Raw genomic sequence first — 15772 nt, forward strand, 5'->3', positions numbered from 1 at the left:
TCTGCAAGTTTAGAATTCATCTGGGGTTAGTTTTTCCATATGGTGTTCATAGGGATCCAAATAGTTTTTCTGTGTGACCTCTCAAATGTCTGAGCTCCATTTATGAAAAGATACTCTCCAGTGCCTCATTCATAAATCAAGTGTATACCAGTCTGTGAATATGTTTCTGGGCTCTCTACCCATGGCATTTGTCTTGTTTGTCTAGTCCTTCAGCAATATCCATATAGTTTTAGTTACCATAGGTCCATAGGAGATCTTGATATCTGGTTGTTAGATATTAAGCATTGTTTCTAAATCAGCACATAAGCATTACCTGGGGACTTGTTAGAAATGCAAATCATTGGACCTCACCCAGACTTATTCAAGGGACATTGTCAGAGGTCTATGGCCATGCCCATTCTTGGAAAAAAATGATCAAATTTTCTCTTCCAAGGCCAAAGTGTTGATAGTAATAAAAGGCAACTATAGATTGGAGGTGAGATGCTTCAGACATGGAGTGTCTCCTCTTTATCTGCTTCTCCAAAATAAGAATTAGGACATTGAATAGAGGGTCCATTTGGTGATCTGACCACCTTTATATCAACCTTTTCCTACCACGACATAATACTGTTACTTTTTAAAAAAGATTTTATTTATTTGAGAGAGAGAGAGGGAGGGAGAGAGAGCAGGGGGAGGAGCAGAGGGTGAGAGAATCCCCAGCAAACTCCATGTTATTCAATGATATGAATAACAGAGCAATAAATTATGTTACATTTTACTTAGTGATTAGTTCTACAAAAAATATATGTCCCATTTTAACAAATTAAAATATTCCAGATATGTAGAGGCTAAAAAGCAAACATCATCTCCTTTCTTATTCCATGTTATCCCCTAGAATTAACCATTTTCAATGGGAGATTTTTTTACTGAATATATAATATCACTTAATCATTATATACACATACACAGTTAAAATACAGATTTATTATTAAGTATCTTATCATTTATTAATAGGCTTATTCTTTTTAAAAATAGGCTTATTCTTTTCTTTTATTATATTCAGTTAGCCACCATATAGTACATCATTAGTTTTTGATGTAGTGTTCAATGATTCATTAGTTGCATGTAGCACCCAGGTTTATTCTTAAGCATTTTATTTTGCAACTTGCATAATGGCTTTTCAGGGCAGTGATAGAGATACGCCTCATTATTTATAATGACCACATATTATTTATTTTTATGGAAAAATTGAACCATCATTTATCTTACTGATTGATGGGCATTTAGACTGTTTCTAATTTTTCACTATTACAAACAATGCTGTAATCAATAAGTGTCTGTGTACATGCAGTTTGATAATTTGATATACTGTTACTTTAGGGCATGAGTCCTAGAAATACAAACATTGAGATAAGGAATGATCAGAAATTTTCAAACATTCAGCTTCTCATGTAAGGCCATGTTAGTTTTCTCTGGGGGGGGAGGTGTTTATTAAAATTCAGGTTCACAGGCCCCATGTGAGAGCTGCTGAGTAATATCTCTGGAAATGATACAGAATAGTAAGTGGCAAAAATATTAAGATAGAAAATACAGCAAAGTCTAAAATACCTGAGAGAGTAATAGAAAATAAAGAATGAAAACAAAAGCAAACAGAAACAAGTCCTGGCCAGTAGTACTGGATGACTCTACATCCCAGAGCCTCTATGGTTCTGGAAGCTCCTAGTTATATCTGCCTTCAACATTCACATATGGGCTTTAACTCTCTCTTCAAAAGATACTGAGAATAATTCTAAGTACCTACAATAAATCTTTCCCTGGGAAGCAGACAGACCTCAGAGCGGTAGGGATGGTAGAAATTGAGGGATCACTAAGGGGAGTTGAAGCTAAGAGAGGGCAGAAGAGGAGCAATTGCCTATGAAGGACAAACACCAGATGACCGGGTAAGGACCCAGAGGCAACTCCGGCCCTTGCACACTGGCCTGTTCATAGGTTCAGTTGTGTGTTGAATTTCAGTCACTTAGCTAATCAGGGCTAAGAGTTGGGCTTGTGTTCACTACAGAGCCCAGAATATCCTGCTGTCAGTAATAGAGAAGAAGGAAGAGGCATGATCCCTGTATAAACTGACAGGCCAGACACATTGTTTTCTTTGGTGGAAGTTTCAAATTTAGGAAACTCTCAATCTTTGTGTCTCTGTCTCTCTTTCTCTTCCTAAATTACTGTAATGACTTCCAAAAAGCTAGCAAAACTGATTACAAAAGTTCATTAAAGTAAGAAGGATACTAAGGGAATCAAAGTCGTTGAATAGATATGAATTAGTTCCACAAATTTTTGTGGAAAACAGAGGTTTCAACAGCAGTTGAGGGAATGAAAAAGATGTGGTTTCCTGGAGAAGAGGAAGAAGAGAGAGGTAGATATGTGAAAACTCGAACCCAGGAACTTGGTTGACCTTGAGCCAATTACTGAATCATAATAGTCTCAGTGGTTGATGGCTGCAACTGTAACAACATTGATACAACCCAACATCCATGACAGATAGGATTACACCTGCTGACCAGCAGAAACAGGGTCCAGAGGAGCAGAGATCCTCATGAACACGCTCCCAGAGGTTCTGGCTAGGACTTCCTCCTGGCCATCAGCTTCCTCAGGCCCCTTTCCATGTCTTTGTTTCTCAGACTGTAGATAAAAGGATTTAGCATGGAGGACAGAACTGTGTAGGCAAGTGTTGCCACGTGATCTCTAACAGTGTAGGTGGACAAGGGCTGTAAATAGACATAAAAGATGCTTCCATAAAAGAGTGTTACCATAGTGAGGTGAGACCCACAGGTGGAAAAGGCTTTGCGTTTCCCAGCAGCTGAGGGTATCTTGAGAACTGTGATGAAAATTCGTATGTAAGAGAAAGTAATGCACAGAAAGGGGGTCACCAAAACAACAGAACCTTCTGACATTATCACAATTTCATTGACAAATGTGGAAGAGCAGGACAATTTTAGCAGAGGGTTGATGTCACAGAGGAAATGATGGATAACACTGGAGTCACAGAAATCGAGACGATTCAGTAGCAGTGTATGTAGGAGTGAGTGGAGGTGAGAAAATGAACAGGAAAAGGCCACCAGCAGGACACAGCGGTGGTGGTTCATGGTGGTGACATAGTGGAAGGGGTCACAGATGGCCACATAGCGGTCAAAAGCCATGACCACCAGAAGGCCGCTGTCAGTGTTGCCCAGAGCATAAATGAAATACATCTGTGTCAGACACCCAGCATAGGAGATGGTCTTCTCTGACAGGAAGTTCACTAACATCCTGGGGACAATGGTTGTTGTAAAGCAAATGTCAGTGAAGGACAGGAAACTCAAGAAGAAATACATGGGGTTCTGGAGCTGGGAGTCAGAGTGGATGGCCAGGATGATGAGTAGGTTCCCTATTATGGTGACCAGGTATATGGTGAGGAAGAGGATAAAGAGTGGCTTCTGGTCTTCAGGCCGGGAGGAGAGTCCCAAGAGGATGAACTCAGAGACACTACTGGTTTGGTTGACTTTTTCCATGGTCACAGAGCCAACTAAACAGAGAATCTTACCATTTAACACACACACATTGCTTTCATAACTGTAATCACAAACAAGCCAATAAGTATGTTTCTACCTACCTTTACTTTCCACCCATAAAGCTTTCCTTTACTTTCCACTCCTTAGCTACCATGTGGACAAGTTGTCAAATTTGTGGTCCTTGGTGCTGCCCTCCCTTCTCAGCTTGCTGACTTCACATGTTTCTGGTGTTGACAGCATGGACTTCTGGAAGAAGAATTTTCTTTTAGAAACAAAGCTTAACTAATTCAGCTTAATATTAAATCTTAAAAATAATTGTTTACTGAGTACCTACTTTGTGAAAAATACTCTCTGGGAGTAGGGACACCATTATGAAAAAAGCAGAGACAAACCTGGCATGGAGGATTGATCTTTTATCTATCTATATCTATCTATCTATCTATCTATCTATCTATCTATCTATCTATCTATCATGTATCTATCATCATCATCTATCTATCATCAGATAGTTCTACCTTCTATAAAGAAAAATAAACCACGTAAGAGGATAGAGACTGACAAAGGTAGGGTTGGGAATTTATCTTAGATTAGATGGTTTCATTTTTGTCTATATCAAAACAAATTTTCAGTTATGTCATGCTAAGCTTTATCTTTGAACCTCCTTTCCAAAAAAGGAGATTTGATGAAATATTCAACAAGGAAATCAGAGGAATAATGAACCCAGGTCAACAAAGTTTTACTGTCATACTTGGTTTATCTTTAGAGGTACTTATTTAGAAGCTCATATTCCTTAGTGAACGTCAACCTATCAGTATCAGTCCATATAAATCCTTGTCTTAAATTTACTTTCTACCTATTTTTCCTCTGGTTTCCTAAGTCAGATCATGTTCCTACATCTTGGATATCCAACCATTAAGCAAGCTTATGTCCTTCCATGCCAGCATCCATTTGTTTATTTAGTTATGTATATATTGTTGAAAAAGATATTATTGTTTTGTTTAGGTATGTTTTACTTCCATTTACTTCAATAATTACTGCAATAATACGTGGCATATATCGCATTCTGGTTTTTTTTTCCTGTCTCTATATAATTCTTTGGATATCTTTCAATGTTCTGATTCTTTTCTTCTAACTCTTTCCATTGTATGCATGTGGCTCACTTGACTTACTGTTTCCCTAAATGTCCTCTAAATCTTTGCTGCCATGAACAACATAGATTCAGATATCCTCATGCCTACAAAGTGTTTTAAATTATTCATCCAGACATTGAGAATGGGCACATTGGATAGGCATGTTTTTAATAACATTTCAAAGAATGGCTATTTATTAATTTGTTCATACAATTAAATGGCTAGTTTCCAGTTGGTTAATATCAGGCAAGTAATTAAATATCTTTAAATTTCAGTGTTTTATCTGTGAATAGCTATACTAACATTTTTCCCGTAATATTTTTTGAGGTTTTCATGTTATAATGTGCTTAAAGTACTTAGAATGGTTCCAGGAACAGAGTAAATATTTGATGCCACAGAGTAAATATTTGATGTATTTTCTTCCCCATCACCATTGGTGCCAATGATTTTTTCCCCAACTAGGTATTTATACATGTTATCAAAAGTAATGAATCTGAATAGTAAAATAACCCTAGCCCACATACTTTAATGCTCTAATGGTCAAATTGACCTTAATATGAATTTACAAAGCTTTTCTAGAAGGTGTATTTGTCCATGCTTTGAATAATCTGAGAGTGAATCAATAATTAAGCTCTTATCTCATACAGGTGGAAATTTGTTTAATCCTCACTGTAAACTTATGAGAAATAAACTATTATTATTCCCACTTTTTTCTGATGAGGAAACAGATAGAGAGAGTAACAATAATTTGCTAAACTCACACATCAAGTAAATGGCAGAAACAGGTTTCAAACCCAGGTCTATTCTGAATTTCAAGGTTTAACCACTATGTGTCTTCTCAGATTTTTGTAAAACTATAAAATATATCTGAAACAATCATGCACAGGATCTATTTTTTTCCAACTTGATCGTTTTCTATTTTAACAGACACACATGTCCCACACATTTTTTCCTTAAATGTTTTTTGTCCCACATTAAAAACAGACCTTTGCTGTTACAATGGGAAATCTATTTTTTCTGTGTTGAACAGATTGCAGAATTTGAAAATTCTAGTATACATGATCGATTGGCAACAAAAAGGGGCAGTTTGGTCTTGGGTGGCCGGTGCATTATGTGTGTATTGAGTCAAGGGTGGTAGAAAGTGCACTGGACTTGGAAGCACAAAGTGGAGGTGTGTACTTGACCTCTATCACCTGTGCACTGAGTGATTTTAGGTATTCTAAAGAGCTAATGAAACATGACATATAAGTACAGCTTGTAAAATATACATCAGCAAAAATAAGTTATTTGTGAAGGGAATGCCTGGGGAGCGTGAGATGAAGATTTAAAGTGATCAAGTGAGGTTGGATACCCCTGTGTCTCATCTGGGTTGAGTACTTGGCAAAAATGGAAGGAAGTTTTGGAAGTGAAAATCTAAGGGAATCGTTCTAAAAGTCTGGGATGTGTCAGGGAAGAGGACTTGTGTGTGTGTGTGTGTGTGTGTGTGTGTGTGTGTGTCTTTTCTACTAAACTCCCCTTATCCACTTACTGATAATCTGGTTCCTCAAAACCATAGGATAATGATATACACTGGCCCAGAGATCAAAGAGGGTGGTCATAAAATATAAAGCCAGACTTAAATGTTAGGCTGAAATCTGATATATTGTGTCCATATGATTTTTGGAGCCAAAGGAGCCAAAAGGAGGCTGAAATAAGTACCCAGGTGAGGTGGATGGTCAGGTGGGCAGCCAGTGTGCTGGTGTTCACTTTCTATATCCAGATATCTTCTCACTGTTCCCAGTTTAAAAAAATCTTTTCTCTCTCCTGAATCACTTTCCCAAATTGGTTATGTTTACCTACCAGTCAAAGCTGACCTTTTGACTTTCTAGCCAGTGATGAGCAAGAACGGTTGGGAAGAAGGAAAAAAGCAGATAGATTGCTCTAGATTCCAGAGGGAAATAGTATTTTCCTGATTCTGCCTCAATTCCTGTCTATTTCTCATCCTCTGTCTCTCAGCATCATTCAGTTTTTCTCTGCTCCCCACTGTAGAAGGCAGAGATGCCCAGACTCACTGTAGCAGGAACTCTCCTGGTCAGGGAAACCCTGTGGGCTTCTCATGGGTTTGCCTCTGCTCTCCTGGACTCCTTTGGGTCCTTGTTGGGCTGAGGGTGCTTGGTGTGCTCATTCCAACCCGACTCCTCAAGAGAGTTTGCTCTGACAGAAATCACAATGGCCACAGAAATGAGTGGAGCTGCTCTCAGGGGGACCATGAACTCCTGGGCCACCTTCTAAAGATTTTGACTATTTCCAGAGCCTTTTAAACTTACCATAACATCTCCAGGGCATGCTTTAGTGTCCTCAAGTGTAGGGTAATCAAAGGTGATAGTATATGCACATGTGTGTGTGTGTGTGTGTGTGTGTGTGTGTGTGTATTTGGTAGGTAGGGAGTGTTATAGTTTGGGTTCTCCAGGAAGCAGACTTTCAGATGGAGATTAGCCTGCAGGATATTTATTACAGTGTGCTCTAGGGATCCACAACTGTGGAAGGGAGAGAAGGAAGCAGAGCTGGACAGAGGGAGAAGGTGGGTTGTGATACAGTCCTCATGAAGGTCTCAGCTGACCCTACTGGGAGCTCTGGAGCTAAGATGTCAAGAAGGACAGCTCTTTATATCCCCATGTTGATCATGGGTGTAGGCTGGCCCTGGAAGGAAGGATGTTCGGGTGTAGCAGTTTCTTTCAGCCGAGGTCATCCCCAAAGAGAGCTTAAAGCTGAGGACTATCTTACAAGGCTACCCTTGATGAGCTATAGTACATTCATTATCCATCTTTGACCTGCACTTACAGAGTGAGCTGACCCACTTGTGAGCCATGTTCAGGCATTTCCCTCCTCTGTCAGCTGGTTATAGGGCATATTCTATGCAGCCATAGCTTTCCAATCCCTCTCCTAGATAACCTAGTTCCTATAAAGGATACTGATATCATGGATCCCCTGCATCTTTACAGTGCTTATCTTCTACCCTCAAGACTGTGTCTCGCTAAGGCTCCAACTTGCTAGCAACTTCTTGGTTATCTGGTCCAATTACCATGGTGTCATTGATACAGTGGAGTAGTGTGATGTTCTATGGGATATCCAGATTGTCTGCATGTTTTTGGACTCTACTATGACAGAATTCAAAAGAGTTAACAGAGCCCTGAGGAAAAACATATACCATTTCCATTCAAAGCGCATGCAAACTGTTTCTGATCCTTTTATGTGTTAGGGGTGGAAAATAATGCATCCACCAGATCAGTGGCTGCAAATCATGTGCCTGAGGCCACATCCTAGTCTTCGGTGGCAAATATACCAATCTGGTAGGATGGCTGAGATTGAGGCTACTACTTGGTTGAGTTTGCAATAGTCCATTGTCACCTTCCAGGGTCTGTCTGGTTTTTGTAGGGACTCAAGTGGTGAATTAAGGAGAGAAATAATGGACATTCACCCTGGCATGCTTTCTCTGCCATTCCCCTGGGATATATTATTTTTTATTTATTACCCTGACTTGCGATGGGCAGTTTCAGGAGCTTCCCACAGGCCAGGGATCCAATGTGGGGTATGTGCCAACTGCCAAGTGTATCTTTGTAATTATATATTAGGAGACTAGTGAAATCACACAGTGGGTCTGCAGATTAAGTGGACCCACTGTATAAGTGATTTGGACCAGTACTCCATTTAAAACCTTGTCCCCATATGCATCCTCTCTAACAACGAAACCATGATGACATTTCCGCTTTTAAAGCTGCCCAAGTAAATGGCTATAGGTACCCCTGGGGAAAGACAGGGAGAATCATCATGGGTATTCTCCCTATAGTGTTGCATGGCTCTTCCTCCTTGGGATGTGGCCTCTCCATCAGTGAGTGGATTCTGGGACTGAAAAGTGACTCAGGTCTAAAAACCAAGCAAGGGACTAGAATGTTTTATTGAATATTCAGTCTCCTCATAAATCCTTGATTTCCTTTGTTCATAGAGATGGAGAAATATCCCTTATTGGTTGCTGATCTATTTTCCCCTAGCAACTCCATCTCCATAATTCTTCCCTGGTGAGGATTCCTTGACTGGCACTCTGACCTCACCACTTCTGAAGGTTAATTTTCTGTGTCAAGATGGCTGGGGCTACAGTACCTAGTTAACCAAATTCTAATTTAGATGTTGCTATGGAGGTATTTTGTAGATAAGACTGACATCTACAATCAGTTGACTTTAAGTAAAGGAACACAATTTAAGTAAATAAAGTAAAATATTTTATAAAGGAAAAATATGTAAGTAAAATAGAATAATGTTAAGTAAAGGAGATTACTCTTATTTAATCAGTTGAAGGCCTTAAGAATATAAGCAAAAACTGAGGTTTCCTGGAGAAGAGACTCTGGTTCAAGAGTGCCTGAATTTCCAGCCTGCAGGTCTGTCTGCATTTGTGGATTTTGGACTTGCCAGCTCCCACAACTGCATAAGCCAATTCTTTTGATTTATTTTATGTATTTTTTATTAGTTTCAGAGGTAGAATTTAGTGATTTATCAGTTGCATATAACACCCAATGCTTATTACATCAAGTGCCCTCCTTAATGCCCATCACCCAATTATCCCTTCCCCCATTCACCTCCCCTCTAGCAACCCTCAGTTTGTTTCCTAGAGCTCAGCATCTCTTATGGTTTGTCTCCCTTTCAATTTTCATCTTATTTTATTTTTCCTTCCCTTCCCCTATGTTCATCTGTTTTGTTTCTTTTTTTTTTTTTAAGATTTTATTTATTTATTTGACAGAGAGAGAGAGAGCACAAGCAGGGGGAGCAGCAGGCAGAGAGAGGGGGAGAAGCTGGCTCCCCACTAGGCAAGGAGCCTGATGTGGGGCTCGATCCCAGGACCATGGGATCATGACTTGAACTGAAGGCAGACACTTAACAGACTGAGCCACCCAGGTGCTCTATCTGTTTTGCTTCTTAAATTCCACATGAGTGAAATCATCTGATATTTGTCTTTTTCTGACTGACTTATTTCACTTAGCATAATACCCTCTAGTTCCATCCACATCATTGCAAATGGCTAGATTTCATTCTTTTTGATGGCCAAGTAATATTCCACTGTCTATATATACCATATCTTCTTTATCCAGTCATCTGTCGATGGACATCTCAGCTCTTTCCACAGTTTGGCTATTGTGGACATTGCTGCTATAAACATTGGAGTACATGTGCCCTTTCAAATCACTATGTTTGTATCCTTTGGATAAATACCTAGTAGTGCCATTGCTGGGGCATTGGGTAGCTCTCTTTTTAACTTTTTGAGGAATGTCCTTACTGTTTTCCAGAGTGGTGTACCAGTTTGCATTCCCACCAACAGTGGGGGAGGGTTCCCCTTTCTGGGCATCCTTGCCAACATCTGTTGTTTCCTGACTTGTTAATTTAAGTCATTCTGACTGGTATGAAGTGGTATCTCATTGTGGTTTTGATTTGTTTTTCCCTGATGTCAAGTGATGTGGAGCATTTTTTCATGTGTCTGTTGGCCATTTGGATGTCTTCTTTGGAGAAATGTCTGTTCATGTCTTCTGCCCATTTCTTAACTGGACTATTTGTTTTTTGGGTGTTGAGTTTGATAAGTTCATTTATTTTTTCAAAGTTTTTTTTAAAGATTTTATTTATATATTTCAGAACGAGAGAGAGAGCAAGAAAGAGAGAGAGAGAGAGAACATGAGCAGGGGGAGGGACAGAGGGAGAGGGAGAAGCAGACTCCCCAGTGAGCAGAGAGCCCAATGTGGGACTCAATCATGGATGAAAGAGGTCTAAAAACCAAGCAAGGGACTAGAATGTTTTATTGAATATTCAGTCTCCTCATAAATCCTTGATTTCCTTTGTTCATAGAGATGGAGAAATATCCCTTATTGGTTGCTGATCTATTTTCCCCTAGCAACTCCATCTCCATAATTCTTCCCTGGTGAGGATTCCTTGACTGGCACTCTGACCTCACCACTTCTGAAGGTTAATTTTCTGTGTCAAGATGGCTGGGGCTACAGTACCTAGTTAACCAAATTCTAATTTAGATGTGGAAGAAATCATGGGACCCTGGGATCATGACCTGAGCCAAAGGCAGATGCTTAACTGACTGAGCCCACCCAGGTGCCCTTGATAAGTTTTTTATAGATTTTGGATACTAACCCTTTATCAGATATACCATTTGCAAATATCTTCTCCCATTCAATAGGTTGCCTTTTAGTTTTATTGATTGTTTCCTTTGCTGTGCAAAAGCTTTTTATCTTGATGAAGTCCCAATAGTTCATTTTGCTTTTGTTTCTCTTGCCTTTGGAGACATTTCTAGGAAGAAGTTGCTGCGGCCGAGGTCAAAGAGGTTGCTGCCTGTGTTCTCCTCTAGGATTTTGATGGATTCCTGTCACATTTAGGACTTTCATCCATTTTGAGTTTATCTTTGTGAATGGTGTAAGAGAATGGTCTAATTTCGTTCTTCTGCATGTGGCTGTCCAATTCTCCCAACATTTGTTGAAGAGACTGTCTTTTTTCCACTGGATATTCTTTCCTGCTTTGTCGAAGATTAGTTGATCATAGAATTGAGGGTCCATTTTTGGGTTCTCTATTCTGTTCCACTGATCTATGTGTCTGTTTTTGTGCCAGTACCATACTGTCTTGATGATTACAGCTTTGTAATACAGTTTGAAGTCCGGAATTGTGATGCCTCCAGCTTTGGTTTTCTTTTTCAACATTCCTCTGGCTATTTGGGGTCTTTTCTGGTTCCATACAAATTTTAGGATTATTTGTTCCAGCTCTGTGAAAAATGCTGATGGCATTTTGATAGGGATTGCATTGAATGTGTAGATGCTTTGGGTTGCACAGACATTTTAACAATATTTACTCTTCCAATCCATGAGCATGGAATGGTTTTCCATTTCTTTGTGTTTTCCTCAATTTCTTTCATAAGTGTTCTATAGTTTTCAGAGTACAGATCCTTTACCTCTTTGGTTAGGCTTATTCCTAGGTATCTTATGGTTTTTGGTGCAATTGTAAATGGGATTGATTCCTTGATTTCTCTTTTTTCTGCTTCATTGTTAGTGTATAGAAATGCAACTGACTTCTGTGCATTGATTTTATATCCTGCCACTGTGCTGAACTCCTGTATCAGTTCTAACAATTTTTTGCCAGAGTCTTTGGGTTTTCTACATAGAGTATCATGTCATCTGTGAAGAGCGAAAGTTTGATTTCTTCTTTGCTGATTTGGATGCCTTTTATTTCTTTTTGTAGTCTAATTGCTGAAGCTAGGACTTCCGGTACTATGTTGAGCAGCAGTGGTGGGAGTGGACCTCCCTGTCATGTTCCTGACCTTAGGGAAAAAAGCTCTCAGTTTTTCCCCATTGAGAATGATATTCACGGTGGGTTTTTCATATGTGGCTTTTATGATATTGAGGTATGTTCCTTCTATCCCTACACTGCAGAGAGTTTTTTTCAAGGAGAATGCTGCATTTTGTCAAATGCTTTTTCTGCATCATTTGAGAGGATCATATGGTTCTTGTCCTTTTTCTGTTTGTTTGTTAATGTGATGTATCACATTGATTGATTTGTGGATGTTGAACCACCCTTGCAGGTCAGGAATAAATCCCACTTGGTCGTGGTGAATAATCCTTTTAATGTAATGTTGGATCCTATTAGCCAGTAACTTGGTGAGAATTTTGGCATCCATGTTCATCAGGGATATTGGTCTGTAATTCTCCTTTTTGATGTGGTCTTTGTCTGGTTTTTGGATCAAGGTAATGTTGGCATCATAGAAGGAGTTTGGAAGTTTTCCTTCCATTTCTATTTTTTGAAACAGTTTCAGTAGAATAGGTATGATTTCTTCTTTAAATGTTTGGTAGAATTCCCCTGGGAAGCCATCTGGCCTGGACTCTGGTTTTTTGGGAAATTTTTGATTACTGCTTCAATTTTCTTGCTGGTTTTGGGTCTGTTCAGATTTTCTATTTCTTCTTGTTTCAGTTTTGGTAGTTTATATGTTTCTAGGAATGCATCCATTTCTTCCAGATTGCCTAATTTGTTGGCATAAAATTGCTCATAATATTGTCTTATAGTTGTTTGTATTTCTTTGGTGTTGGTGTGATCTCTCCTCTTTCATTCATGTTTTTATTTACTTGGGTCCTTTCTCTTTTCTCTTTGATAAGTCTGGCTAGGGGTTTATTGATCTTATTAATTCTTTCAAAGAACCAGCTCCTGGTTTTGTTGATCAATTCTACTTTTTTTCTTTCTTTCTTTCTTTCTTTCTTTCTTTCTTTCTTTCTATGTCATTGATTTCTGCTCTAATCTTTATTATTTCTTTTCTCTTAGAAAACTATATTCTGGGTATATTTTGGTCAGCTTGTTAAAAAAAACATAACAATAATAATAAAAAAAAAAACTAGATCCCCAAATAGGAAAGAAAGAAAAGCTTATATATAAGTTTTAGTATATCTATATCTATATATATCTATATATACCATATATACAGCAGTATACACTATATATATATATATATATATATATATATATATATATATATATAAATACAAAGAATGGAAACCAAAAATAAAATATATATTAACATATATGAAAATAAAAATTAAAAAGAATAAGAAAGAATTGAAAAAATAAGAAAATAGCTGAAAATAATAAAACTGAAAGACTAAAGAAAAAGAAATCCCATGAATGCTATATACTGTTTTCCCCAAGAGCTGAAGTTTTGCAGTTCTCTATGATTGGTATACTTGGTGCTAACCAGTTGTTCTTGCTGGTCCTCTGGGGGAGGGACCTGTTGTGCTGATTCTCAGGTGCCCCTGCATTTGTGGAAATGCTCCTCCCTTGCCAGGGGGCCAGGCTCAGTGTAAGCAGCTCCAGATTGCACTATGTGGTGCTGTTTTGCTCCCTGAAGGCTTTCAGCACAGATGGAGGGATGAAAATGGCAACTCCCTGATCTCTAGCCCCAGAGCTGAAAATTCGCACCCCCCACTCTTCAGTGAGCCCTCACAGAAAGCAGTTAATCACTCTTGTCTCGCTGTTTTCCATCAGAACTCTGTGTTTGTCCAGCCTGTGACTGAGTATTTTTATCCCAGGCATGCAACTGAGTTTCAGATTTGCTAAATTTTGTAGACTCCAGTGGTGTGGACTCCAGCCATTACCCCTGGGGTAAGAAGGGGAGGTCTCACCCCCCATACTTCTGCCTCTTGCTGGGCTTGGAGAGCAGTTGTGAGACCATGCAGCAGTTCACAGTTTATGGCAACACTAAGCGGAAAGCTGGTGGTGAGACTCACTGTTTTCAGCCAGCTTCCCCACTGTGATGCCTGGGAACTCTGCCACACTCAGGCACTCCTGTTCTTCTTGTGACCCCGGGGATCCTGAGACCATGCTGTCCCACCTGGGATTCTGACCGCTTCGCCACATGAGCACCTTTAAGTCAGGGACATCCTCCACTGTAGCAGACTTCTAAAAGTTCCAATTTTGTGCTCTGCTACTTATAATACTTTGTGTAGCCTTCTTAAGCCAACCTTCTTCCCACTGACCTATCCTCCGACATATCACTCCAGATTCAAGTCTCCACGCCTCCTACCTTCCAAAAAGTGGTCACTTTTCTATTTGTAGAATTGCAGCATTTATTTTCTCAGATCTCTGATTGATTTTGCAGGTGTTCAGAATGATTTGATAACTATCTAGCTGAATTCCAGGGACCAGACGAACTTAGGGTCCCCTACTCCTCTGCCATCTTAACTCCTTCCCCTTGCATAAGCCAATTGTTTTATTTTATTTTATTTTATTATGTTATGTTAGTCACCAAACAACATTAGTTTTTGATGTAGTGATCCATGATTCATTGTATTTGTATAACACCCAGTTGCATAAGCCAATTGTTAAAATCTCCCTCTTTCTTATATATATATATTTCTGTGGTGCCATATCTTACCATTAGTCTGATTTATCAAAAGTAGAAAATGAAAAGTAAAGTCTTGTGTTCCTGTTTCCCATTGACAGTCTGCTTTTAGTTATTACTATCATAATTTAAAATTAAATGAAGACTTGGGTTGGTGTGTTACGCACTGGAACAGTTATTAAAGTGAATGTTACATTTGGCAAATTCATTACAATATTAGTCCCTTAGGCCAACTGGTCTTTAGGAATCTGGCTGGGTTTAGTGCTTTTGCACACAGTATCTCCTTTGACTCTCACAATAGCCTTGCAGGCAAGGTACTGTTACCACCTGCCGTAGATCTGAGGGAGCAGAACTTAAGTCCCTTTTTTAGGACACCCAGTGGCAGAGCTGGTACTGATCTCAGGTCAGTCTGTGTCTAATGCCCTGGGATCAATCTCACCACTTGACTGCTTCCTGAACAAGTCTCAGCCCCTGGCCTGCAGAGTACCTCAGGGGAATGGGAAGACCTGCAAGCCCTCAGGGGGCAGTGGAACACTTGCTCTAATGGAAGCTAGGTCTGAGATGTGGGAGTCTGCAAGGACCAGGCCTTACCCTGTCTTGGCCATTCTGCGAGGTATAGAAAGGCTGACCCTGTGCTGTAGCTATTTCAGAAGCCAAGGAGGCCATGGTCACTTCTGCTTCCCATGTCATCAACATCGACATCTAGGACACCTTCTCCTTGGACTTGTGGCTCAGCCCCTCTAGTCCCTTCATAGGTTACCTCCCAAGGGGAAGGCAGGAAGTTGGGGAATTAGCCCACATAGGCTCCTTCTCTCATCAGAAGCTCATACTGTCTCCCTTTGGGTATTAATCTTGTTGTTGAATGGAGATCTTCTTGCCCATTTTTCTGCCATTCAAAAACAGGGATGAAACATTCAAAAGGTCCCTAGGTCATAAGAACTTGTTCTTTGAATACCGGGTCTCCTGAACAGAAAGTGAATATCCTATTTTCAAAACTTCATTTTGGACTTTGGGCTCAATCTCTATAAGGCTAAGAAGTCTGAACTGTAAAATATGATGGGAGTATTCAGCACAATATGTGGCATATTATAAGCATACACTAAATGGGTGCTAGCATCTGATTATTCCCTAAATGCATGAGATTTTTAAACTCGCTAGTCATTTCTTGACTGTTTATAGAGTATTTTGTGCAAAGGCAGAGGAAACATCCAAAGAGCCAGCTG

The 15772-nt window shown here is 39.5% G+C and overlaps 1 protein-coding gene across 1 annotated transcript; it reads right to left on the reverse strand.

Moving 5' to 3' along the window:
• Positions 1 to 2504: 2504 nt before the first annotated feature.
• On the reverse strand, positions 2505 to 3521 carry LOC118545520 (olfactory receptor 1L8-like). The gene has a single exon (XM_078061265.1). It carries the CDS (start codon positions 3519 to 3521, stop codon positions 2592 to 2594), a length of 930 nt encoding a protein of 309 aa, XP_077917391.1. The 3' UTR covers positions 2505 to 2591.
• Between the last annotated feature and the right edge of the window lie 12251 nt (positions 3522 to 15772).

This window comes from Halichoerus grypus, chromosome 14 (genome assembly GCF_964656455.1).
Source record: "Halichoerus grypus chromosome 14, mHalGry1.hap1.1, whole genome shotgun sequence".
Classification (NCBI taxonomy): Eukaryota; Metazoa; Chordata; class Mammalia; order Carnivora; family Phocidae; genus Halichoerus; species Halichoerus grypus.